General features: G+C 41.1%; 1 protein-coding gene across 2 annotated transcripts in view; it reads right to left on the bottom strand.

Annotated features, from left to right (window-relative positions):
* Positions 1 to 26241, bottom strand: part of CNTN1 (contactin 1) — a 296276-nt gene that overhangs the window by 119825 nt on the left and 150210 nt on the right. For both annotated transcript variants that reach the window (XM_075600076.1, XM_075600077.1), the window contains 5 exons: positions 24108 to 24234; positions 21325 to 21497; positions 8647 to 8742; positions 5646 to 5852; positions 1768 to 1864 (listed from right to left, as the gene is read on the bottom strand). In XM_075600076.1, coding sequence (XP_075456191.1) covers positions 1768 to 1864; positions 5646 to 5852; positions 8647 to 8742; positions 21325 to 21497; positions 24108 to 24234 — 700 coding nt within the window. The remainder of the gene's footprint in view (positions 1 to 1767; positions 1865 to 5645; positions 5853 to 8646; positions 8743 to 21324; positions 21498 to 24107; positions 24235 to 26241) is intronic.

Below are 26241 nucleotides of genomic sequence, written 5' to 3'. Positions count from 1 at the left end.
ACACATTTACCTTTTTTTTCACTTTGTTACACATTGCGTTCCACTTCCGCAGTTTCACCTAGAAATCACTAGCACTTGGTACAATATAATTATACACTGGTATACACAGTGCTTTTCCTATGTTACCCCTTCACCTACCCCACACCTCCAGTTACAGCTGATGCTCAATAGGTTTTAAACTATATGTGTTTTTTCTGAATTATAATAAAGGTTATTTTAATTTATCAGAAAAGGTTGAGTGCAATCATGAAGGAACCTTTCTCTTTCGTGCTACTCTTACAGGCGGTCACACTGCTTTCATTAAAATTTTGATAACAGAGTATTGTAGCAGGGGTCTCCGGAGCTGAACCACATTCATTTCAGCCTTGAGGACCCCCTGCTTCCCGAGTTACAGACCCCGGGTTGCCGGTATCTCCTCTGTGTTTAAATGTCCCAGTCACGTGATGCTGGAGATTTAAACGATGCAGGGAGATACCGGCACCCAATACCAGGGCCTATAACTTGGGAAGCAGGGGTCCCCGAGGCTGAAATTAATGCGGTTCTGCTCCTGAGACCCCCTGCTACAATATTGTGTTATTTACCATAGCGGCTAGCCGATAAGGCAATGAAGGGGTTAAACCCGAGTACCTGATTCTTGGGGGTACAGGGGGTGGCTGAAGGGGTTATTTGCCCCACAGTGGGTGCTTAGGCCTACCGGGTAGATAGTGGGTGTGGTTAACCACTTCATTAACTCTGCATTTTAAAACTATGTTCATCTTCTCGATGGCAGTAACGACAGGTTTGGCTATAACTTAAAAAACAGAATGTTATTTTGCATCGTTAACCTTAATGGAGTTAGTGAACAAGGGATTCAATGACAACACTTCATTTGCACATGATTTGCATATTATTATCACTAACGTCCATTGCAGTTAATGCTCTTTACTTGAGAAAAGATGGTTTAAAGGAGCAATCCATGCATGCGATTGTTTTTGCGAATTTGTTATTTTATTTTTTTTAACATGGGATTGAAACAGGGGTCCTCTGGAGCCGAACCTCATTAATTTCATCTTTGGGGACCCCCTCTTTCCCGAGATACAGACCTCCAGAGGGGGTGGCAGTATCTCTGCAAAGTATAAAGCTCCTGCATAATGTGGGCCAACCGGAAGCCTCACCGGATGACATCACGATTTCCTATTGGCCCGCAGGGTGCAGAAGCTTTGAAACTCTGCCATTACATAAACTCTACTAGCCAAGTGGAGTGGCTACCGACACTCCCCACGGAGGTCTGCATCTCCAGAAACAGGTGGTCCTCACATATGTAATTAATGGGGTTCAGCTCCCGAGACCCCCTGCTTCAATCCTGTGTAAAAGAATAAAAAAAAAAGTAGGAAACAAATTGCTTGCTTGGATTGCCTCTTTAAGGTAACGTTATGAACTGTAGTGAATACAGTGTTACTATTAATGTGATATTACCTTAGCTTAACATTGTGTTAAGTGGTCTAACAGTTTTTAGTGAATCTGGGTCGATGTATGTTATGGTAAAATATTGAAATAATACAATGTACAAGTTGTTGGCACCATTGTCAATGAGTGGAGATATTCTATTAGGCTGTATCACAAATCTTTGGTATTTTCCTCCATGTAGACAATTGGTAGCTTTACTATTATGACCTCCTCAAAATGTACTGAATTCTTTTTCTGGATTCATATCCCCTTTTCAGGATTTCAACTACCTGTTTACCCATAGTATACTGTTTTTTAACAAAATAATAATGCAATACTTACTTTCCCAGAGCAAAACATTCCAGTGTCACATTCTGTCCTGTTAGTGCATAGGTGTCTTTGAACATAACTCTAATATCAGCTGGATATCGTTTTACCGCTTAAAAAAAATAATAAAACAGCACGTTAGGAAATGTATGATTAAAATGTACAACATCTTGTTGGTCAGAGTATCAATGCTTTACCTTATTTTTAGATATACAGTTTCACTTTGTAGACACTAAAAGGGCCTGTTTTAAAATAATCTTTTATTATAACCTAAACCACAGCATTTCAACCTGTGGTGCATGGAATTGTTGCTTCTGTGCGTACTTTCTTGAAAAAAAAAACTTAAGTGTCAGATAATTGTATTTTTCAAAGACAGAATCATTTATTTTTACCATATTTATTAAAGGATGATATTGTGTGGCTTTAAAAACATGTGTATTTGTTTAGACAAACCATATATGTGCTCTAATATGGCAAAAATAATTTTAGGTATATAGGATACTTATACAGTATTAGCTTGGAATAGCCTGGAATCCAGCCGCTCCACCTTCTCTTACATTGATACTCACAACTGGAATAATCTACCTGAGACTCTCAATGCCACTTCCAGTCTTGCAAAAGTAAGGCTGCCTCACATTTTAATCTGGTCTGTAACTGTTCCAAACGCCTATCAGATATATTATCTTAAACTGTTCATGGAATGTCTTGTATACAGTATAATGTATCGCTAGAGTACAGCTTTAATAAACAGCACCAAACAAATGAAAATATTGAACACATTATTTGAGAAACATGGAGTATGAAATATGATTTGTTATCTGGAGACACATCATTTAACCCTCTCAGTGTCAGATGGGCCGCGGCACCAGAGTGCACATTGATGACACTGTACAAGCATTTGTTTACATCCAATAATGATGCAAAAAAAGCAACATTAGCCAATGGTGGAAATGTTTGATATACCCAGTAATGCCTATAGCTATATAAAATTTCAATTTGACTTAGTCAATTTTCTTATTTTTTGACTTAGTCAATTGGAGGTTTAGAGTGTAAACTTATAATACTGTCCTCTATAATAAGGGCGTAAAGATATACTGTATAACTATCGTGCGCCATTGGATAAACATATGAATTTAGATATAATGGCACTCTAGCATTTATATCTAAACTTCTAAAACAATGACTTTGTCAAAATTTAAATTCAAATTCAAATTCTATATAGCTATTGGCATTGCTAGGTATATCAAACATTTTCACCATTGGCTAATTTTGCTTTTTTGCATCATTATTGGATGTAAACAAATGCTTGCACAGTGGCATCAATGTGTAAATATGGTTCCACAAGTAATGTATCATCTACAGTAGTAATATTCTGTATGATCAACGACTATTACGGCATTTTATGTAAATATGGATTGACTACAGATTGACCTTTGATACTATTTCAGGAATATATATGAGTGATCACCTATAACTAGGTGAATCACTCTGCTATACTAATTTCAATATGTATCTGCCATATATCTATCATATAAGATTCAAGTTAACATTATCAGCTTGTGTGTATATATATATATATATATATATATATATATATATATATATATATATATATATATATTCATGTAGAGGTATCAGTACCGTGTTAGCTGAGCTTCAATAATCAAAAAATAAATAGATGATACCGTTCTGTGGCTAACGAAATGCTTTTATTTGTGCGAGTTTTCGAGATACACTGATCTCTTCTTCTGGCGATGTTACAATGAATGAAGCAAGCAAAAGCTATACTATAAAGAGTGTCTATTGGAATGTTATCTGTGCTGGTCCTTCCCCCGGTGTGGATGTGTTTTATGGCTGGAGGTGTCAAAAGGTTCCTGAAAGCAAGTGATGAAAGAGTCACTTGCTTTCAGGAACCTTTTGACACCTCCAGCCATAAAACACATCCACACCGGGGGAAGGACCAGCACAGATAACATTCCAATAGACACTGTTTATAGTATAGCTTTTGCTTGCTTCATTCATTGTAACATCGCCGGAAGAAGCGATCAGTGTATCTCGAAAGCTCGCACAAATAAAAGCATTTCGTTAGCTATAGAACGGTATCATCTATTTATTTTTTGATTTTATATATATATATATATATATATATATATATATATATATATATATATTGTTTTTGATTATACCCTTTATGGGAGGTTCTAGTTAGTGTAAATGTTTCAGAGGTTTTCAATAATGTATCATTTAAGGTCATATGCAGTGGTTGACAAATCACCAAAAAATCTGCTCGCCACACAAAAAAATCTACTCGCTACCTAGTACCAAACGTGTGCTGCTTGGGCCAATATTTACTCACCCGGGGGTTAAATCCACTCGCCCGGGGCGAGCAAATGTATAGGTTTGTCGAACACTGGTCATATTAACATGTGCAGATAGGTGCACACATCTCTAATAGGTTAAAAGTTTGCCACATCATACCCCTGAAAAGAGTTCACTCTCGAAACGCGTAGGGTTATTCAATTTTGGCCCTGCATAGCCCAATCTGTTCAGTGCATTGATGCCGATACAGACATGTCTCCAGCTGATTCCCCGAATACCAGAACCGGCTTTCTTCCCTCTCGCGAGAGTGGAGGATCAGTGGAGACAACAGGAGAGTGTTGCGCTGACATCAGCAATATCCAGCTCTGTTCCTGTGGTTCAACATCCTTCCGCCATCAGCTGGTCTGAGACGCGGCACATCACGAGGATTTTCAAGCCATTTTGCCACAGATGAGAGAGGATATTCTCTTAAATTATCCACGTGCATATCTTACCTGTATCTAGTAAGTAGGGCTCCATTTTTTTTGCAGTTGACACCACTGGAAGTCTTCGATTACATGACATATTTGTTCATTTGCATTTTTATTTTTTGTATTTGAAGTATTTTATAATAAATGTACTCCCCCTTTCTTCACATCTATTATTTCCAAGTTTATCGCCTATCACCTCTAGGACAATCTTTCACCGCTATTTTTTGTGCTGTTACATTTACAAAACAGTATTATGCTATGTTTTGTCTCCTTTTTCTCTCATTACATGTACTGGGATTTCATCTTCATTGAATGCCGTTTGGAGTGATCAGGACATTTGTCATCTATTTACATCCAACGGTTGTATATATTACATCTGTATGGTATTTGTTATATCATACCGAGACTTTTTTTGTCAGGCATTGAATATATATTTTTTGGTTTTACATCTATAGGGCACCCAAAGGGTTACTGACAAGATTTGTTGTGGTAACAGGAGAGGAAGCCACATTCACTAGACACTAATACCCAGAAACATATTTAGTTTTCTAAATTCAAATTCCAGGTACATGGGAAATCAGAGAGGTTGTGCAACAACAGCTCTTTCCAAGTTACAGTATTTCAATAGTTGCTTAGAGTTGGTGACTTTGCAATATTTCCGGATAAGGGGTACATTATTACTACATACTATTGCACTGACAAACTGTAGCTATGGGTTAACTCAGAAATTAATCAAAATTATATTTTTCAGATTCTTACATTTTGTATCCATTTATGGGCTCAATGTTGGCACCAATGTTGGCACTCAATGTATGTTCTCTGTGCTGAAAGGATGTGGTACCTTTTGTCTGATTTGTATACACCAATTCTATGAAAAATGCATTTCTCATAAAACTGGAACTTTTACCATTATTATCTAAAAAATTAGTAATAGTTTTTTCTGTCTCTCTTTGTCTTTAGTTTTTTACTCATTAGTAGACATTTAATTAAAATGTTATCAAAATTGCTGTACTGTATAAGAAAAAGCACTGTATTATGACTCTCCCAAAGTTGAAAAGAATTTGTTATTACCGAGTTCAATCATAAAAGATATTTTTTACTTACTTTCAGATTGTGGAAGAAGTGGAATAAATTTGCTGAATACACTTTTCGTAATTGAAGGACTAGATACAAAACATGAATAATTGCCTCTGTCAGACTGTTCCACTTTTGCAATGTACAGATTTCCATTTGTCTGTGTGACAAATCGACGCTTATCCATAGTAATGAAGACTGGGAATTCATTTAGAAGCCAGCGATAGCTAAGATCATCTGAGTGGAAGAAACAGATAACCGTTACAATAAATGTAATAGAAAAACAGTATTTTTGTCTGTCACCCCTTTAACACTGTACTTATTGATGCCTAGTGCACAGTTTATTTGCTCCACATTGCATTGCATATACTGTACATAAGCAATGAACAGGTTATGAAAAGAGATTATTGATACATAATAACCGATTTGAAACTGCGTATGTACTGTACGTATAATTTTATGTATAGAACGCCAACAGTGTACGTAGCGCTTTACAAAATTACAATACAAGGATATAAAGTGCAAACAATGGGATTAAGAGCAGCAAATAGATGACAACATAAAGCAAAAGAAGACTTGTCCTGAAGATGTTGCAATCTAAGTGGTGTATTGGGAGACTTTCAGACATACAGTATGTCTGCTTTTCAACTGTGGGCCAATAGGAAGCTGTGACATCATCAGGTTCGGCTTCCGATTGGCCCATGTGACGAGGAAGCTGAAAACAGCAGAGATAATGGAACCCCCTTTGGAGGTAAGTATCTATGGAAGCAGGGAGTCCCTGGAGCTGAAATGTATTGGGTTCAGCTCCGGAGACCCCCTGCTTCAACCCTGTACTAAAAAATGAAGAAAAGAAGAAAAAAAACTGCTTAGATTGCTTATAATTCAGAGCGTGATCACCATCTACTGTGTGTATATCACTTTCTCTCCAACAATAACCTCCCTCCAAATGCACAAGCACACGGTGTGTGGCGCTATTTATGTTCTCAGCCTTAAGTGATTTCAGAACATTTTGCAAAAGAGCGAAATTGGGTGACATTGCAATGCACATTGGCTAAGCCTATTGGCTTAATGGCTGGCGAATTGCTTGTGAACTCTAACTCAGCTGCATATGTTTTCTTGGCTGAAGAATTGGCAAATTTTATCAGGTTCACCACCTTCTGCAAACGTTTTACACATTTTTTATATCAATAAAGACCTGGGCTATTGGCAGTAAAGACAGAAAAAGGCTTAATTGGTTACAATAAGCATGCCCTTTTTTCCTAGCTGCTCCTTCACCCAAAAATGTTCTCTATATTATTTTAATTGAATTAGGCAAAAAGTTTAAAACATTTTTAAGGAAATGCTCTATTTTTTTGCCATAGCAAACATATTGGATTATATTGAATAGTGGAACTACTGACACTCTTGTTATCAGCCCCACTGATAAAGAAATCAGACTTGTGCATATCTCCTCAATGTTTGACAAAAGAAGAGAATGGTGAAACGCTGGTGGAGCAGATAAGACGTTTAACATTGCCAACTTCAGGTTCATGTTTGTAAGCATTTCTAAGACAAACATTTAAAAATATGATTTTTTTTCATGCATCAATCACCTAATTGTATACCTGTGAAATATATGACATTGCGTTATTAGTTTAATAGAATCATGTACTGTATGGTACTATATGGACAGAATAGAATTCTTGGAGCAGCTTCTTTTAGATCACTGGATTAATTGACTACATTTTTTAGCCACCAGTTTCATCCTTTTTTTTTTTTTTATGATAAAAGCACCAGCTTAAACTCAGCAGCACCTTCATGGCTTTCAACATTTAAGATGGTTAGTGCAGGTTTCAACTTCAAAGGTTCACAAATCACAAGAAGAGTACAGATTTACTGCAGTAAAAAAGAGGCTTCTTCAACAGATCTTTATTGAGTTCAAGACCGTATAATAGCTTTTGAGATATGGAAATCTAAACCATCCTGCACTAGTACTGCATTTCAAACATTTAAGAAGACCCAGTTGGCTTTTGAAGAACTCCCCGCAGTAAAGAATTTCTGATATCTAAAAATGCATCAAAAATTGGATGTTTTATAAAAAGAGGAAATCTTCAAAATGAAACTTTGCAATGTAGCAGTGTATATTAAACTGATGTTGCACTACGTTGTGTTTCATCCCAATCAAGAGAAATACATTTACTTAGAGGCCCAAATTAGCCAAATCAAAAACCTTATGATCAACATGAAAAAGTCAGAATATAAATAAGAAGGTTCACAGGCCTGCACTAAGACCCAAGGAGCCCGGATTTATCAAGCAGCTCTAAGCCTATTCACTTATAGCAGCAATCCTTTTATTAGAGTTATATGTGAGAAGCAGGGTCTCTGGTGCTGAACCGCATTAATTTCAGCTCTGGGGACCCCCTGCTTCCTGAGATACTTACCTCCGCAGGGGGTGCCGGTAGCAGCTCCAGCTGGGATATGTGGGGCTATCGAAATGGCGGATTTAAAGGTCCCGCGTCACGCGAACCAATAGGAAGCGGTGACCTCATCCTTTGCGGCTTCCTATTGGCCCACTGGACCAGGACATTTAAACCTGCGGAGCTGCTACCGACACACCATATGGAGGTATATATCTCGGGTAGGAAGGGGTGCCCGCAGCTAAAATTAATGCTTGATACAAAGTGAACCAGAGTCAGAATAATGCAATTTGTACCTGTTTTCTTAAGCAATACTTCTGTTTGCCCACTTCACTAGAGATGTGCGATTTTTTCACAGAATTTTGTGAATCAATTTAAATTTGTCAATATTTATTTTTCTATTCTCGGGGCAATAAATGTCAATGTGCATTGCACATTCCAACAGAGAAGTAATTTGTATCAGGGCACATTGCCATTTTGGCAAACTTCTGATGAAAGCCGTGAAATTTTGCACCAATAGACAAATAAAAATGTTGCGTGTTTTTTAGTAAACTAGGACCACAGTACAGTGAAGACAAAATGTTTATTTTAGTTAATATATCTTAGAAGATGTCAAATATTATCTTAATCAATACCTGGAAAGTGTGGAGGAGGGTCACATATCAGCACGGCGCCAATGCCCTCTTTCACTTTTACTTCATAGCGCTCATCCGGAGGGAAAAGATCAAGATCTAATTGCAAATAAAATAGAGAACATTCAATTAAAGTAATCGATAATATTACAAATCTGTTTTTAATACAATATTACGCTGTACCAAGATGATCTAATGTTTTCATTTACTACATTTGCTACCTTTCATTATAATACTATTTAGGTCACTTTGTAGATATGGGAACATTACAATAAAGTCATAAATAAAATTGTTAATTTGAACGACTCATTCACAATGCTTAAAGACAGTGCTTAAAGACCATTATATGACCCAAATTATTGAGGAACCAACCAGGAGAGGGTTGAATACTGAATTTGGTCATATCAAACAATGTAGAAGTAATAGCAAATATTCAAGTCCTGGAACATTTGGGTAACAGTGATCATAACATGGTCTCATTAGAAATAAATTATCAAAAAAACAGATTACTTGGGTTCAACAAAGACCTTAAACTTTAGAAAAGCAGATTTTTATAAACTGAGGACTAATCTACAAGTAATACATTGGGATAATGTTTTTGCAGGGGAAAATGTAGAAGATAAATGGGCGGTCTTTAAAACATTGTTAGAAAAACACACTTATCAGTGTATACCCTTGGGTAATAAGTATAAAAGAAATAAGTCAAAACCAATGTGGCTAAATAAACAGGTAAGGGAGGAAATGGACAAGAAGAGGAAGGCATATAGATTCTTTAAGTCACAAGGGAAGGAGGCATCATATCAGAAATATAAGGAATGTAACAAAAATTGCAAAAGGGCAATGAAAAGAGCAAAAATGGATTATGAAAAAAGGATTGCAATAGAAAGTAAGATCAACCCTAAAAAGTTCTTTAAGTACCTTAATAACAACAAAATGAGAAAAGAAAATATAGGACCCTTTCAGTGTGAGATGGGCAGGCAGATTATTGGAGATAAGGAAAACACAGAGGTATTAAACAAATTCTTTGCCTCTGTGTTTACCAGGGAAGAATCAAGTTCAATAGTAGTGCCGCAGGAGGAAGCCACTACCTCCTTATTAATGAACAATTCCTTAACTGAGGAAGAAGTTCATAGGCAGCTTGAAAAAATGAAAGTAAACAAGGCACCTGGCCCCGATGGCATACATCCAAGTGTTCTCAAGGAATTAAGTTCAGTAATATCCAAACCATTACATTTAATATTCAATTACTCCATTTCCACAGGCTCAGTACTACAAGATTGGCGTAAAGCAGATGTGGTGCCTATATTTAAAAAGGGAGCTAGATCACAACCAGGAAATTACAGACCTGTAAGCCTGACATCTATAGTGGGGAAACTACTTGAAGGTTTGATATGGGATAATATTTAGGAATACCTAATGGAAAACAAAATTATTAGTAATAGTCAGCATGGATTTATGAAGGTTAGATCATGCCAAACTAACCTTATTTGTTTCTTTGAGGAGGTAAGTAGGAATTTAGACCAGGGTAATGCAGTTTCGGTTAAACACAAGAGGTTGGTGTACAAAATAAAGCAAATTGGACTCAGTAAAAATATTTGCACCTGGATTGAAAACTAGTTGAAGGATACAGGGGGTTATCATAAATGGAACTTCTTCAGGCTGCGCTAAGGTCGTGAGTGGAGATCCTCAGCGATCGGTACTGGGACCTCTGCTTTTTAACTTATTTATTAATGACCTTGGGGTTGGCATCTTTGCTGATGATACAAAATTGTGTAAGGTAGTAGAATCAGAGCAGGATGTAATTTCTCTCCATAAGGACTTGGAGAAACTGGAAATGTGGGCAGGTAAATGGCAGATGAGGTTTAATACAGATAAATGTAAGGTAAACATACGTCCATCAAGTTCAACCTATGCTAAATTTAGACGACGGATACTTTATCCTATATCCGTACTCACAGTATATTGATCCAGAGGGAGGCAAACAAAAAACCCCAGTGAAAAACTCCTCCCTGACTCCAAGAATTGGCAATCAGATTACTCCCTAGATCAACATTCTTCCCATGTTTACTTATTTGGTATATACCTGTATACCTTCCTTTCTTAAAAGATGTTGAAGATTACCTTTTTTTTGAAGATATCTATTGTATCTGCCATCACAATCTCCATGGGTAATGAATAAAACAACAATGAATTGTTCACAACTAAACATTCTGCAGGAGTTTTAGTTTCAGTACCATAATATTTATTTTTCCTATTTACTGAGAATGCATGCATCTAAATTGTTTATATATTTAAATCTATGCCACAAGGTAGCTGATTATTGGTAATATTTGAAATAACATTTTTTACATATTCAGTGTGAAATGAGATAGTGTAAATGTTTATTACTATTCAATCTGATTTAGGAACTTTTAAGCACCAAATAATCCAAAACCATATTATTAATTTGGTTTCTTTGTCAGTGTAATTGTGATATTGACTACAACAGATAAGAACGGAAAGGCATTAAAACAAAGCCAATAACTAAAAACAACTATTTTCAAAGGGAACTATGCCCTACATAAAAAGAATATATCTACAAGAAAATAGACAAAAAAAAGAAACAATTCTGACACATACAACGGGTTACAACCTGAACAAATTGATGATACGTTTTTGCCATTTTTTATTATAAATGTAAAAAAAAAATACTGCGCTCAAGGAGATAGCAGGGAGCTTCAAAATGTCAGGAACATACTATAGTATTAGGAATATAAAGAAGTCCAAGTTTACAGGAAAAATTGATATTGCAAACTCCTCATAGGACTATGTAATCCACATAGGAAAAAAGTATCCTCATACTGTACAAAGTCAGGGGCCACCAGAAAATAGTCCAGATGGGTATCATATATATATATATATATTTTTTTTTTTCTAATGTATACATACATACTTTTTTATGCAAATATACTGTATGTGTGATGTTCTGAATAAGTAGTAATAGTCAAATTGTTTTTAACCCCTTGAGTGCCCCGTGCTGTAACAGTTACTGATGTAGCCAGGTCCCCTGCGGTATTACCTTTTCTCCTGTATATGCGAGCGAGTAGCACTAAGGGTTGCGGCCGGTATCGCGTTGTAATGGTTCCGCCGGTTCGCGGAGCAGGGCGCCGCCATTGTTAGGGGCGTTGCGCATGCGCGAGAAGCAGGAGCACTCCAGGACTACAGGGAGCTCGCGTCTGCGCAGTTAATGTCCAGAAAGCCCGCGAAGGACTAGCCAATAGGGAAGGAGGATCTCTGTTGGCATCCGCAGATATATTCCGCGCGCAGGAACTACGTAGTTAGTTGGGGACTGGAGCGGCAAGGGGTAAGAGGTAGGGTGCTGGAGTCCGTGACTCCGAGCACTAGGCCAGTACTCCCCTAGGCCCCAGACAGCCCTGAGCCACGCTAGCGGAGTGTGATAGGGACCGGCCCGAAGTTAGGGACCTGCCCCTTAGCTATAAGCTAGTAAGGAACGCAGCGGACGCTGCGGTTTCCACCGAGAGGTTTGGGCCTATGTTGGGTCCTAACAGGACCTATAGACTATACGTGCGGAGGCTCCGTGCGGAGTGACTACAGCCGGTGGACATCAACCGGGTTGCCAATAAGTACAGACGACAGAAGAAGCGGTGATATTATCCACGCTGGAATTCACCTCACCATTGGAGGACATCCAGCGATTCCTTTGCGGTATAGCAGCACCCGCGGCTGGATCCCGGGCAGGTAACACCACAGCACACGTGCACCAACCAGGCCTACCATTGACATAGTGGCTGCGCAGTCACACACAAATACACATACGCTGGTCTACGTATTGGGAGCGTAAGACGTTGGGTGGGACTCATTGGACTTGAGGGTGGGATTGTTGTGTTGAGACGGTAGCGTCCGCCGAGACGCCTAAAGTGTGGACACCCGCCGTGGTGTCCGTTATAGCTAACCTTTGGAGGAAACGCTAAGTTGGGTTACCTTAGAGAGGAACCCCTGTTATTACTTGTTCTACTTCTATGCCTAGTGATCAGTAAAGAAGTATTCGTTCTCATATGTTATTGTATGTGGTTATTGATTGTCCTGCGAGGAACCACTCCCCCTCTGGTGGGAGCCATTGCAGGTGGAGGCGCTGCATCGTTATAAGTAAGCTGTCCATAGTATAATTGCCCCAGGCTCCCCGTGGCGGGAGCTCAGCCCTCCTGTGAGCCAACAGGTTATGCACCACACTGTGTAACATTACATGTTCCTGCACCCACACAGTATAAATCTGCGATTGGGGGGGGAAACCCCGTTACATTTGGAGGCTCTGCTGAGAGACTTAGACCTGGGGTGCCCTATTCCACAAATGTTCTAGAATGTCTACCGTATTCCCGTGCCTGTCGCGCTCAGAAGTATATGAGTGGGCTACGAGGCTGGAAGTGCCCCCCGCACACACTCTGGCGGTGTGCGGCGTCCCTATAGACATCCCATCTATGGCCATCCGAGTGGCTCTGCGCCAACATTCTCATCTCCGGGGTAAAAACGCCCTAGCTTTGGTGGATCAATGCACAAAGACCAAAGGGCACTATTCAGTGCTAGTGGACCTTGGACAAGATGTAAATGAAGAACAAGGACCATCTAGTGTATGGTTTGACAATCCGGCCGAGTCGAGCTGTGCGATAGTATACCCCGCGCGGGCTATCAAGTCAGAACTTGACAGCTCTCACACGAACTTAGAGGAGGCGGATATGTGCGCCTCGTCTTCTACCCCTGAGAGTTATTGCGAGTCCATAGTAGGCACAGTTGCCGACCACAGCCCACCGCTCAGTATTGCCCCGGTCCCGACTAGCGGAAGAAGTGAGATTCAAATGTTAGCTCAAAGTCTTGCCAAGTTGGGAGGAGCCAGGGCTGACGCATCAATGCAACTTCAATATCGTAAATTGAAGACCTTTTCAGGCACTAAACCAACTCCCACGGGCGAAGAGGCATTCGACGCCTGGATAGAATATACCTCGCAGGTGGTGGAGGAATGGACATGTCCTGAGCTAGTCAAATGCCAACGCATAATGGAGTGTCTACGGACCCCCGCTTCCATCACTATACGGCTGGCTAAAGATCAACATGCCGACATCACGGCTCAGCAAATGTTGGAGACCCTTGAGCGCGCCTACGGGCGGACCGAGGATGAAGGCCAACTGATGCTGAGGTACCTCAATCTTCACCAGAAGCCGGGGGAGGAGCTGTCTGTCTATCTTCACCGAATTAGGCTAGTTCTATGGGATATGCGGAAACGAGACCAGATCACGTCCACTCAGGTGGACGAGTATTGTTGGAATCAATTCCAGAAAGGAGCCTTGCCCGACAACCCCATCGCCCTCCTGGTCAGATGCTCCCTGATGCGGAACGAACCCCCTAGCTGGGAAACTCTAGTAGGTGAGATCAACAAGCATGAGGCATATGGCCGGTTGCATCCTCCCGCCAAGAGTAAGGAGTCCACCCCCAGTGACCCGCCTAAAGCCACTGGGGCTAAAGCCAAGAATCCCGCGACTCCAGAAGAGGAAGTCGCCCCTAAGGGTGCGGTCCCCAAAGCTAGGCCGAGTCGAAATTCCCCACCCCCATACCGTGGCCATCCGGAATCAAGGGACCGCCTTTGCTACACCTGCGGTAAGAAGGGCTATCTCACTCGGGCCTGCCCAGAACGGGAGGAGCTCCCCGAAGACAAAACTTTCACTCGACCAAACCCCGCTCGGACGATGGTATGCCAAGCGCAAGCCGTCGAACCGGACGGGGAAACCCCTCAAGGGAACCCCTCAGCCCCGGCCGATACCAAAGCCCAGACGGACCCCTCCAACCGAGGGCCGTACAGCCAAATAGGCCCTGCAGCCATTGTACCCGTCTTAGTAGAAGGGATCTACGCCTCGGCCCTACTGGATACAGGGTCGCAAGTGACCATCATAAATCATCCATTCTACGCCCAGCACCTCCGGCACTGTACCCTGCGTCCGGCTGAACACGTGACCGTACGAGGGCTAAGCAATGAAGACTACCCTATCACTGGAATTGTACAGGTGCAGATGGAAATACTCCAGCTGAACACCGGGAAACGACATCCCATGCAGTTAGCGGCCTTGGTATGCCCAGAACCCCAAGGTCAATACAAGTACCCGATCATTCTAGGCACTAACGCGGATATAGTACAAGAAGTGTTCCGGCAGTACCTAAAAGAGACTAATGAGTTACCCTTAGCCACCGCTCTTCTAGACCCAGTTCTACGAGACGAGTGCCAACGGATCTATGCCTTGGAGCGACATGGGGACCTATACAATCGCTAAGCCGGGCTGACGACCATATTACCGGGGGGAGTGCGGAGGCTGCCCGTCTGGTGTTGCTACCCGGTGTTTACTAAATATATGCATTAACCTTTTCAGTGCCAAGGTTTGACAGCATCAGAGTACCACCTAACCTCTGCAATTTGTAGTCATGTGATTGCTTCAGCAGAGATCACATGATGACCATCTCCCCCCAGCTAATCGAAGTAAATGGGACTCCACTTCTCTTTTGATTGGGCCAACAGATCAATCGAAAGGGTCTGTCCAATCAAACTTTGAAAAACAAAGCATTTCCTTACACTTCTTTACAAATGATGTGCTTATATGTTCTGGTAGCTTTAAGGGTTGTGAGCATAATGATATACAGGCAGTCCTCGGTTATCCCACACAATGCGCGACTCAAAATGGCGTTGGATAGTGAAGCGTCGTAAAGCGAATCACATTTTCCCTTAGGAACACTGTTTAAATTAAAGGTTCTGTTCCTGAAGGCATTTTTAACACTAAAATACACCAAACATTTTACGCAGGCAATAAGATTATGCTGCACACACATAAATTATGATGTAAAGATTCTATTTATTGAATCCAGAACTGTATAATAAAACTGTTAGACATGTTTAAGGGCCTAAATACACAACTAAACCTTCACACAGACTGATCTGGATAATTTCCCTGACTGCAGCCTTCTGATTGACATAATGTTGCAACCTTGCAAAGCGTCGTAAGAGCATCGGATAAGCCATTTTGGCATCGTGAAACCGCCCATAGGGATGCACTGGACAGCGTCGGATAAGCCATTCGTCGTAAAACGAAGCGTCGTTAAACGAGGACTTACTGTATATGGATTGTCTAACTGTGACATCAAATGAATCCCTTCGCTGTTCTTATGGAATTATAAACATTTCAATGATTGCAAGTGTATGTCCCTTAGAATGTTTATAAACCCCATTCTGCTACCCCATTTCTCATGCAGCAGGAAGTGTCTGAGACTCAATAGATGCATTTGTTTCTCAGCTGGGTGCTCCTTGTAAATTCTGGTTCCTGACTTTGTCTTGCTCTTGACTACTCTCTGCCTGCTGCCTGCCTTGACCCTGGTCCGCCCGACTACTCTCCTGCCTGACACCCGCAATGACCTAGGATCGCCTGTCTACCCCTTCTGCCTTATCCTACCTGAACTCTCCACTGACCATCGCACTGCGCACCCTGGTTCCAGCTATCTGCAATAACCCCAGGTGAATCTGCACTACAGACTCTCCCCGTGGATTTACCCTTGAAACCCTGACAGAAAGCATGGTTATGGGAAAAAATAATGAACAAGGAGACAGATTGGTAAAATGTGCAGAATATGAAACTTCTTCATCTTGAATTAATTCTTCAAGAATAATCTACATAGAAAAGGGAAATGGAATGGACCCAATGGAATCAAGACTGAAATTGACTATATTCTAGCTAACAAGAAACACACGATTGAAAACTGCACAGTCCTTAACTGGTTTGAAATAAATTAAATAAATGGTGCGCCCGCCAGACCGCACTGATGCCGCGCGTGATTGCGGCACAGAAAACAGTACGTTTTGCTACATCTGTATACAGTAACTGAAGATGTAAGAAAATATAAAGGTGATATGGTGAAGAAGATTATCAAAAATAACAAAGGCTTAAAGAAGAAGAAGCGACTTATGGTTGGGAAGAAGCAAATCCCTGCACTTAAGCAAGATGTTGGATCAACAATAAAATACGGTGCACTTATTATTAAGAGAGCTGGGTAGTTATACATGAAATTGTACAAGAAAACAGAAAACACAGGGCATAATCCGGCATTAAAAGAGTTAGAAGAAACCACCAATAATGTAGCATTAGTCCATCCAGAAGAAGTGGCAAAAAGCAATAAAATCCATAAAGAGGAGTTTATATTACTAAAGATTTCAACTGTCTCTACAGAGAAAATTATCCTAGGGTGTGGAGGTCCCTTCGGGATGATATTGTGGCATGGTCCGACTACAATATTTCATGGATTGGAAGAATTAATTGTATAAAAATTAACTTTCTTCCACGTTTACTATATCTTTTTCAAACATTACAAATGAGATTACAGCACTTCAATCACTTATGTAGCCAGGTCCCCTCCGGCTCCCAGGTTTTGGTGTTGTACTTCCCTTACCTCCGTTGACTCACAGGAGGTTGCGGAAGAATGAGGCTGGCGACAGGATCGCCGGGGGCCCCGGTGGGTCCCTCTCAAGGGCGCCGACATCTCTAGGTGTGCATGCAGCGCAGTATGTTCGCGCATGCAGAGTTGCGGTGGTATACCTTGAATGGTCAGGAGAGTAGCGGCAGCCATGACAGGGTTGCGCACGCGTAGTGTACAGCATGCATGCGGCGGCCCATAGATCCCGGATCAGGGATCTGGGGAGTGTGTCAGATAGGATTAAGTATTACGAATTGTCTGTACATTGTACTGCTTTATTACCAATATTATACACATGTTGATGTTATTGTACTATGGTATTTTTGTATTGGACTGTACCCTTTCCCCTTCCTTTTCCCTGTTTTCTTTTTTGTACCCTTCCCAGTCTTAATTTATCCTCTTCCCTTGATAAATTCAATAGAACTTGAGTTAAAAAAAATATCCATAAAGAATGGGAAGGTTGATGGAATTCCAGCTGACATCTTGAAAGAAGGATGAGAATAAGTAGAGAAAATCATTGGAAAACTTTTCACATGCTGCTTGAAGAACAGAAAGCTAAGAAAGGAGACAAAATAAGATCTCAAGAACCACAGACCAATCAGTCTACAGTACTTCCAATCCTGTACAAGATTTTAACAAAGCTACTCACTAATCGGCTGCAAAAGACTCTAGACTTTGCCTAGCCTAGGGAACAAGCGGGATTTTGCAGTGGATACAACATAGTGGACAACATTAAAGTCATACATGATGAAGGTTCCATATGGGGCCTGAAATATTGTTCCTCCTCTGTTCTTGGCTGTCACAATAAATGAAGAATTGCATTATGAACTGGTGAGTAGAGATGTACTTTGTACCTCTGTTGGCTGCACAAGCAGGATTCTCCTCGCCTGAAACTATTTCCCTGCACTTTGGAACTATAGGTTATATGGTGGTTCATTCAGACAAAACATCTAATTAAAGTGTTTCTTGTTTTGAAAAAACAAAACAAAACAATGTATGGTTTACTAGGATTTACCATGAAACTGACACACAAATCCTTGTTAAAAAATGTAAGTGTAAAAATCATAAAATGTCAGTGGCCACACATGGATTAGCGGCCTTTGTAGGGAAGGGGTTAAGGATATACTGTATGTAAGTTTATACTCACTTAACTTTACTAAATTGTTTTAAAAAACTATATTGGAGAAAAGGAGATTTGACCAGCAACAAAAGGAAAGGGCTCTTTACAGTAAGGGCAGTTAAAATGTGGAATTAATTACCGTATTTCCTCGATTCTAAGACGCACTTTTTTTTCCTTTTTCACATGGCTGAAATAGGGACTGCGTCCTAGAATCGATGTACTGAAAAAAACACACAATAAAAACAGCCAGGGGGTGCTGCAGAAGAAGCCACAGCAGCTTTCAGCGTTTGCCCTGCGTTTCTGCCACCCCCGCCCCCCCCACACAGAGGAGCAGTGTGTCCTGCTGCATGCCCCGCGACTCTGCCACCAACCCCCCCCCCCTCCCTCCAAGTGCCGGTCCCCAAAGGAGCAGTGTATGATCGGCTGCATGCCCCGCGCTTCCCCCTAGCTTGCTCCAAGTGCCGGTCCCCAAAGGAGCAGTGTATGTTCGGCTGCATACCCCATGCTTCCCCCCCCCCCCCCCCGCTTGCTGGAATTACCGCCCCCACACAGGAGAGATTGATTCAGCAGTGTGTGGCTGCATGCCCCAAAAGCCCTCTGTCTGCCTCTGCTGCTCACAGCTGTGCTGCCGGCACCACAAGCCACCCCTCCCCCTTGCTCCAAGTGCTGGTCCCCAAAGGAGCAGTGTATGTTTGGCTGCATGCACCACAAGCCCACCCTCCTCCCCCGCTCTGCTTGTTGGAAGTGCGGTCCCACACAGGAGAGATTGATTCAGCAGTGTGTGGCTGCTGCATGCCCCACAAGCCCTCCGTCTGCCTCCGCTATTCACAGCTGTGCTGCCGGTACCACAAGCCCCCCCTCCCCGTGTCTGTCTCTGTCTCTGTGTGTTTTTCTCTCTCTGTGTACAGTATGTGTGTGTCGCTCTGTGTGTGTATGTGTCTCTCTCTGTGTGTATGTGTGTGTGTGTGACCTTTCATTCTCACCCCTTCCCTCCAATCTCTCTCCCCCTTCTCTCCTTTCTCCATTCTCTCCCCTCCCCCTTCTCTTCCCCATTCCCCTCTCTCCCCCCCCTCTCTCCCTCTCCCCACTTTCCCCATCTCTCCCTCTCCCCCCTTTCCCCCTCTCTCCCCCACTTCCCCCTCTCTCACCCCTCTCTCTCCTCTCTCCCCCTCTCTCTCCCCCCTTTCTCTCCTCTCCCCCCTCTCTCTCCTCTCCCCCTCTCTACTCTCTCCCCCTCTCTCTCTTCCCTCCTCTCTCTCTTCCCCCTCTCTATCTTCCCCCCTCTCTCTCTCTTCCCCCCTCCCTCTCTCTCTCTTCCACCATCCCTCTCTCTTCCCTCTCTCTTCCCTCTCTCTCTTCCCCCCAACTCTCCCTCTCTCTCTCTTCCCCCCTCTCTCTTCCCCCCCTCTCTCTCTCTCTCTTCCCCCCCTCTCTCTCTCTTCCCCTCTCTCTCTTCCCCCCTCTCTCTCTCTTCCCCCCTTTCTCTCTCTCTCCCCTCGCTCTCTCTTCCCCCCCTCTCTCTCTCTTCCCCCCCTCTCTCTCTCTCTTCCCCCCTCTCTCTCTTCCCCCCCTCTCTCTCTATTCCCCCCTCTCTCTCTCTCTCTTCCCCCCTCTCTCTCTCTCTCTTCCCCCCTCCTCTCTCTCTCTTCCCCCCTTTCTCTCTCACTCCCCTCTCTCTTCCCCCCTCTCTCTCTCTTCCCCCCCCTCTCTCTCTCTTCCCCCCTCTCTCTCTCTTCCCCACTTTATCTCTTTCTCCCCTCCCTCTCTTCCCCCCTCCGCTCTCTCTCTTCCCCCCTTTCTCTCTCACTCCCCTCTCTCTTCCCCCCCTCTCTCTCTCTTCCCCCCCTCTCTCTCCCCCCCCCCTCTCTCTCTCTTCCCCCCTTTATCTCTTTCTCCCCTCTCTCTCTCTTCCCCCCTCTTTCTCTCTCTTCCCCCCTTTATCTCTTTCTCCCCTCTCTCTCTCTTCCCCCCCTCTCTCCCCCCCCCCTCTCTCTCTCCCCCCTCTGAAAAAAATTCTGCACATTTAATATAGTGGGGGTTTTTTTCCACAATTTTTTTTAATTAAATCAAGGGTGCGTCTTAGAATCGATGGCGTCTTAGAATCGAGGAAATAGGGTACCCATGGAGACTGTGACAGCAGATACAATGGCATCTTTTTAGAAAGGAAAGAAATACAAGGATATACCAAATAATTAAACACGGGAAACATGTTGATCCAGGGAGAAATGTGATTGCCATTATTTGGGACAGGAAGGAATTACATGTTCCACTTATGAGATATAATTGGATAATATTTCACTGGGGCTTTTTTCATTTTTCTTCTGGACCAAAATACTGTTATACAAATATTGGACAAGTAACTGATGTCTACATTTAGAATAGGTTGAACTTGATGGACATACAAGTACTGGCATGTCTTTTGTCAACCTCATTTACTATGCAACTATGTAACTATATAACACATTTGGACTGAAATGTCTGTAATAGATTTATATTAAGTATATTATGGTTATTGTGTCTTGACGATTGCTAGTACCAAAACCTCCAAAATATCTTAAGTAGTGGTATAAACACCTTCAGCACTCAAAGGATTAAAGTAGATGATATTACCTGGTTATGCATCTTTTTAGTTTTTTCCTTACATGTATCTGAATTAATTGAAATGCTATCCCTTTGTTCCAGCATGTTAAATAAACAAAATAAATACAAACACTGAACTTTTACACTGTACTTTGGCTAGTCAATGTTCTGCTCTGTAGTGGTACACTGTATGACAGGACAATACAGAGAATATTATTACTATTGAGATTTCCCACATATGCTTATTTTTACCAGAGAGAGGTCTGTTTTAACACACAGAAACAAGAAGCACAAAAAACATCAATACAAAACGAATTCGCTAATCAGAATTTACTCTTTTTTTTCTACTGCACAGCATGACATATTAGTGCCAAAGATGTACTGTATGCAACATTTTACCAGTTTGCTACAACATTTAACACCATTCCCCCTCTCCCCCACAACAAATACAGTCATATGGGATTTAAAAGTATTGTAATGCTTACATCCAAAGTTTAGAGTGGCTTCACTGCTCCTGATGATCCCATAGATGTTTGACACTATGCAAATGTATTTTCCAGAATCCTTGGCTTTGTCTGGGTTGTTTATAACAAGGTTACCTCCCACCATACTATAATGTTCCTTTGTAAGATCAATGTCCCAATTATTTAGTCTCCACCTAAAAAGGAATAATAAATTAACAGATTTTTATCAACTTTATTAATCGTCACATATCCAGTGATAACGTTTTCATCCGAGAAGATGTTATCATTGTGCATAGGATTGTTGAGAGAGATGTGGCAATGGAAACTTCATCAAACCTCGACCAATGCTGTTTCTATGTCTGGAATGTCTTCCCATAGGCTAAGAAACTATAAAGTTAGCTATGTAAATGAATAGACCTAAAGTAAAAAAATATCCAAACAATATGTAATGTGTATGGAAGAGAATAATGGGAGTACAGTACTGTATATACATATTTTTATTTATCAAATGCCAACTAGGTATGTAGAGCGTACAGGAATCACATACTGTACTGTACAAGAGGAGACAGAGAAATATAAATTAAAATATTAATTCGTTTATGAAAAGTAAATGGATTCATCACTTCAAAGAGCTACAGTCTAAGCAATGTTTATAGTGTGTCCCTTCAGTCACATGGGGTCAAAGTGTACGTACAACCCTTCTTCCTTTTATAGTCCTCTGCTATATCTATGGGAGATTTCATGCTCATACTTTTGGGATCAGCTTTAAATGGTTCTGTTTTTTTCTGCTGCGTATGCAACAGAAGATCTCTGATTTTGCACTATACAAGAAGTAGGCAAATACATGTCCTCGCTTTTAATGTAGGTATTTTCCAATTTCCAGCAAAGTTAAGTTAGTGTTGATATGATGTAGCTACAGTATACAGTAGTTCACTGGCAGCATTACAGGTTGCATCAAAGTCTACAGTAGTTACCACTATTTTTAGATAATATGAATTACCTAATCCAACTACATATTTATTTCTGCTCTGTGCTGTCTATCTGTTCAAATGCAAAACTTGTAGTTTTAACATTTTAAGTTAATGAAAAACTGCATTTTTTAACAAATTTTCTCTAATATCTCTTAAAACAAAACATAAAAAAGTGTTTGTCCAGAAGATACACAATGGTTTATGATGAATATAGCATGTTTAGAGACAATAAGAGATTGAGAAACTTTTTTTTTTTTTTTTTTAGTTTTGCAAAAATCCGTAAATAAATGAGGCCAGTAACTCACAGTGAATGTGGAAACACTAACTACTGTATATCTTGTGGAGCTGGAGAACAACCACAGTTAAATAACATTGTGGTAGCTATGATAACAAGAAAAAGGTGTAATGGCGGTGCACACCCATTATACCTTTTTCTTGTTATCTGCATGCGGCTGGAGCCCGCCTTTGACCCACCGTGTACCAGGAATGGAGTGAGTACTTCCTATTCATTTATTTGGCGTATTCATTGTTTTTCTGCCTGATTGTATCAACGGAGGAGGGAGCCATGGGTGCATCCTCAAGAGGATTGGGACAGTTATTATTATTAAGGGACATTTCGTGGACTGGAGGGGGGGGATCCACTAGCCCCATATTCCCAGTGCCCTTTTTCCCTGACAAACCCTATGTCTTATGACTCATAGCAAGCATTGCTACCATGGTTTCAATTACAAACCAATCTTACATATACTCACTCCATAGGAATTTTCCTTGAAACCCCGGACACCTGGAAGTTTTATGTTTATATATCAAGTTATAATCACTGCCTTTTGCCTGTTTCAAATCTAGATCAACTGTTGTGGAGTTTCTCCAATATTTTGGTAGCTATTATAGGCAGTTGAACATATTTAAAAATAGGTAACAGTCACTTATTCTTGTGTAAAGTTTTTTGCAAAATACTTAGACCCTTAGGGGAATATTCAGGTAGCTTCGACAACTAAGTCATTGAGCTTTATGAGCACTTCCCAAACGATTTGGCAAGGTAGCTATTCAGAAAGCTCCGATGACCTGCCAAACTCATTCAGGAAGTGCATCTCTCAGAGCGTTCTCGCTTCTGCTCAAACACACCGAGCAGGAGCTCAAAAAGTGCTCCAACTTGCGTTTTTTGAGAAATCACCCTATTCTAATACCTCCGATACCTCCTAATACATCGAGGCATTCAGCTAGTGAGCTCCTCGCAAATTTCATCTCGCCACCCCAATGGTGGCGGGATGAGATTTGCGAGTAGGACTTTGAATTTATTTCTTATTTTTCTGCATCGGATAGAAGACGGGAGTCTCTGGAGCTGACACGCATTAATATCAGCTCCGGAGAGCCCCTTCTTCAATCCAATGGTATCCAACTACAGCAATGAATGGGCAATCTACCAATAAAAAAACAAGTACAAAAGAAACATTTTGAGAGAGGCTGAGATACCATTGCTGCTGTCTTGAATGGTATTGGCAGTTTCCTACCTCAGGTTTGAGACTTGTAGAAATGGTTTCTGACTCTTTCTGAATACCGTGATAATACAAATGTCAAACCGTTCGATAGTGTCATGCCACACCGTTCAAGCAACTTTATCGAAGCTACCTGAATAGTACCCTTAGTCTGTGAAGTGAGAATAGTGCCGCTCTGGTGCTGTCGCATGGAAAGCCCTATTGATGTCCATGTGTTTTCCGTGCAATAGTGCCAGATCTGCGCTATCGCAGCTTGCAGAATAAGGGCCATAGTTACTGAAAACATTTTAACGGAACAATTACTTAATACAAATGTTTTCAATCGCTGTAATATTACTTGTAAATGGGAGGAGGGTTTGCTCTGGCTCTGCAGTTCATTGAAACTTTTCCTTCCGAAGATTCTTCAGGGTAAATGGTGTCAATTGGCTGCTCTTCAAAAACTGGTCCATATCTTTTTCCTTCCTCTATAATAAAGAGAAAAAAAGAATGGTAAGTAAGTCAGAATTATCGGGCCCAGTCTGATGTAATCAGTGACATAAAGGATCAGAAAGAGAAAAGTGCTTGAGGTAAAGACAGTAGTTTGTGCCCTGGTAGGCACTTATATCAGCAATCTGTGTGACAGGAAAGAGACCTTTGAAAGGGAAAACACGCAAAACCTCATCCGTTTTTATTCCCAAGAGAGAAAAATGACAATCACCTCTTATCTCAGGAAAACAGGGTTAGAGTTTCACATTGATCTTACAGAAATCAATGCGGGTTCTGATCTCACACATTCAACCAAATGAACCATCTTAAAGCTACGGAGTCTACAACATATTGCATTACCATGTGCTGTAGGCTCTCTGCGGCATTGGAGATCTAGAGTTTTATTGATTACGACAGTTACAGAAAAAAAAATAGATTGTGGCCAAATAATTTACTTGAAGGAGTCATATAGTGAGAATGTAGTTAATAACATGACAGGGTTTACTTATCCAATATCCTTTGCCTTCAACGCTATTACTTTATCATTTCTCGATCTGCTGCACTTTTTGATAAATACTTCCCCTAATTTCTCTTTAATATGTTTAAACATCCACTGACACATGGCATCTCATAGGCAATAAATCGTACCCAGTGGGCCCCCAGAAGAATGAGTACTGCAGTCATGAACCAGGAGAAAAATCCTGTACACGATGTGTTAAAAAAAAGAAAGACATTGGCTGTGAAATAGCTGCTTTCAGCTGGATGAAGCTGGATAAATAAAGTTAAAATACTGCAATAAAACAGCAAAGTCACACATTAGATGTATCGGATTTATGCATTGCCGAGGGGGAGAGAGAGAGGGAGAGGAGGAGAGAGAGGGGGAGAGAAAGGGGGAGAGAGGGGGGGGAGAGAGGGGAGGGGGAGAGATGGAGGGAGAGAGAGAGAGAGACCTACAGTATTTTACTAGACTCAAGTTCTATGTACATATCCCCTCAAACTTCAAACCTCCCTCCAAATAATTTTTTCAGTGTGGTGGGTCTCGTTTTTAAGTGATAGAAAAAAAAAGAATCTGCTTTTTTTGAGACTGATCCATGGATTAAAGGAAACAGCCAATCCGAGGCGGAATCTAATTCCGGTGAAAATGTCACCCATCTCTAATTATTAGTGGATTTTGGATCACTCGGGTGCCATAGGGGGGGGGGAGGAGGGGCACTTATTGTTCTGTTATACTAATTTATACAAATTTGGTTCTACTCAAAATTAAAATATGGGCACCTTTAAAACTATTAATTATATTAAAGTATTGTGCCTGAGTTGTTGGCAGAAGCTAACTCCTCCTTGGCAACTACAGTAAATGCAGTTTTGTGTTAACTACTCACTAGCTAATAAATGCATTATATTATTTGGGAAGTTAAACTATTAAGAACAAATTCCATAAAAAAAAAAATAGATCATGCTCATCTCAAAGGGATAGTTATAGCAAAACTGAAAGGATGTTAATACTGACAATGGTTGTTTACTTGGGATGCAGGTCAGGATAGTAATGTTTTGTCCAAATTCGGGAAAAAACATACCACTCCCAATATACTGTATGCTACACAGATCATTGTAGCATAGCTTATCATAAATCCCGATATTAAATAGCTTTAAATATAAAATTGAACTTAAAACTGGTATTTCCAACTTTATAACTAAATGCCATAAAGTAATAGTCCCACCATCCTTGCCACATTCACATTAATGGCTTAGTAAGTAGGACTACAAACGTCTATCTGAACAGGTCGGCTATGATTGCTAGAAATGACGTTGGAGATAAGGCCCCTAAAACAGTGGTCTGTAGCATAGGTGCACTGCCCTATTCTACCTGCTAATGTCCGCTGCATCTTTATCAACAGGAGGCTGTCTGAGTGAATCGTTCATAGTTGGTCCATCAGTATTTTGGGTTTGTCGCAGAATTCATTGCCATAGAGCTGTATACACTAATTATTACAACAGGCAGGTGCACT

Source organism: Ascaphus truei, chromosome 5, assembly GCF_040206685.1.
Source record: "Ascaphus truei isolate aAscTru1 chromosome 5, aAscTru1.hap1, whole genome shotgun sequence".
NCBI classification, from domain to species: Eukaryota; Metazoa; Chordata; class Amphibia; order Anura; family Ascaphidae; genus Ascaphus; species Ascaphus truei.
The sequence above is the reverse complement of the archived record's forward strand: the minus strand, read 5'-3'. Positions and strand labels throughout refer to the sequence as shown.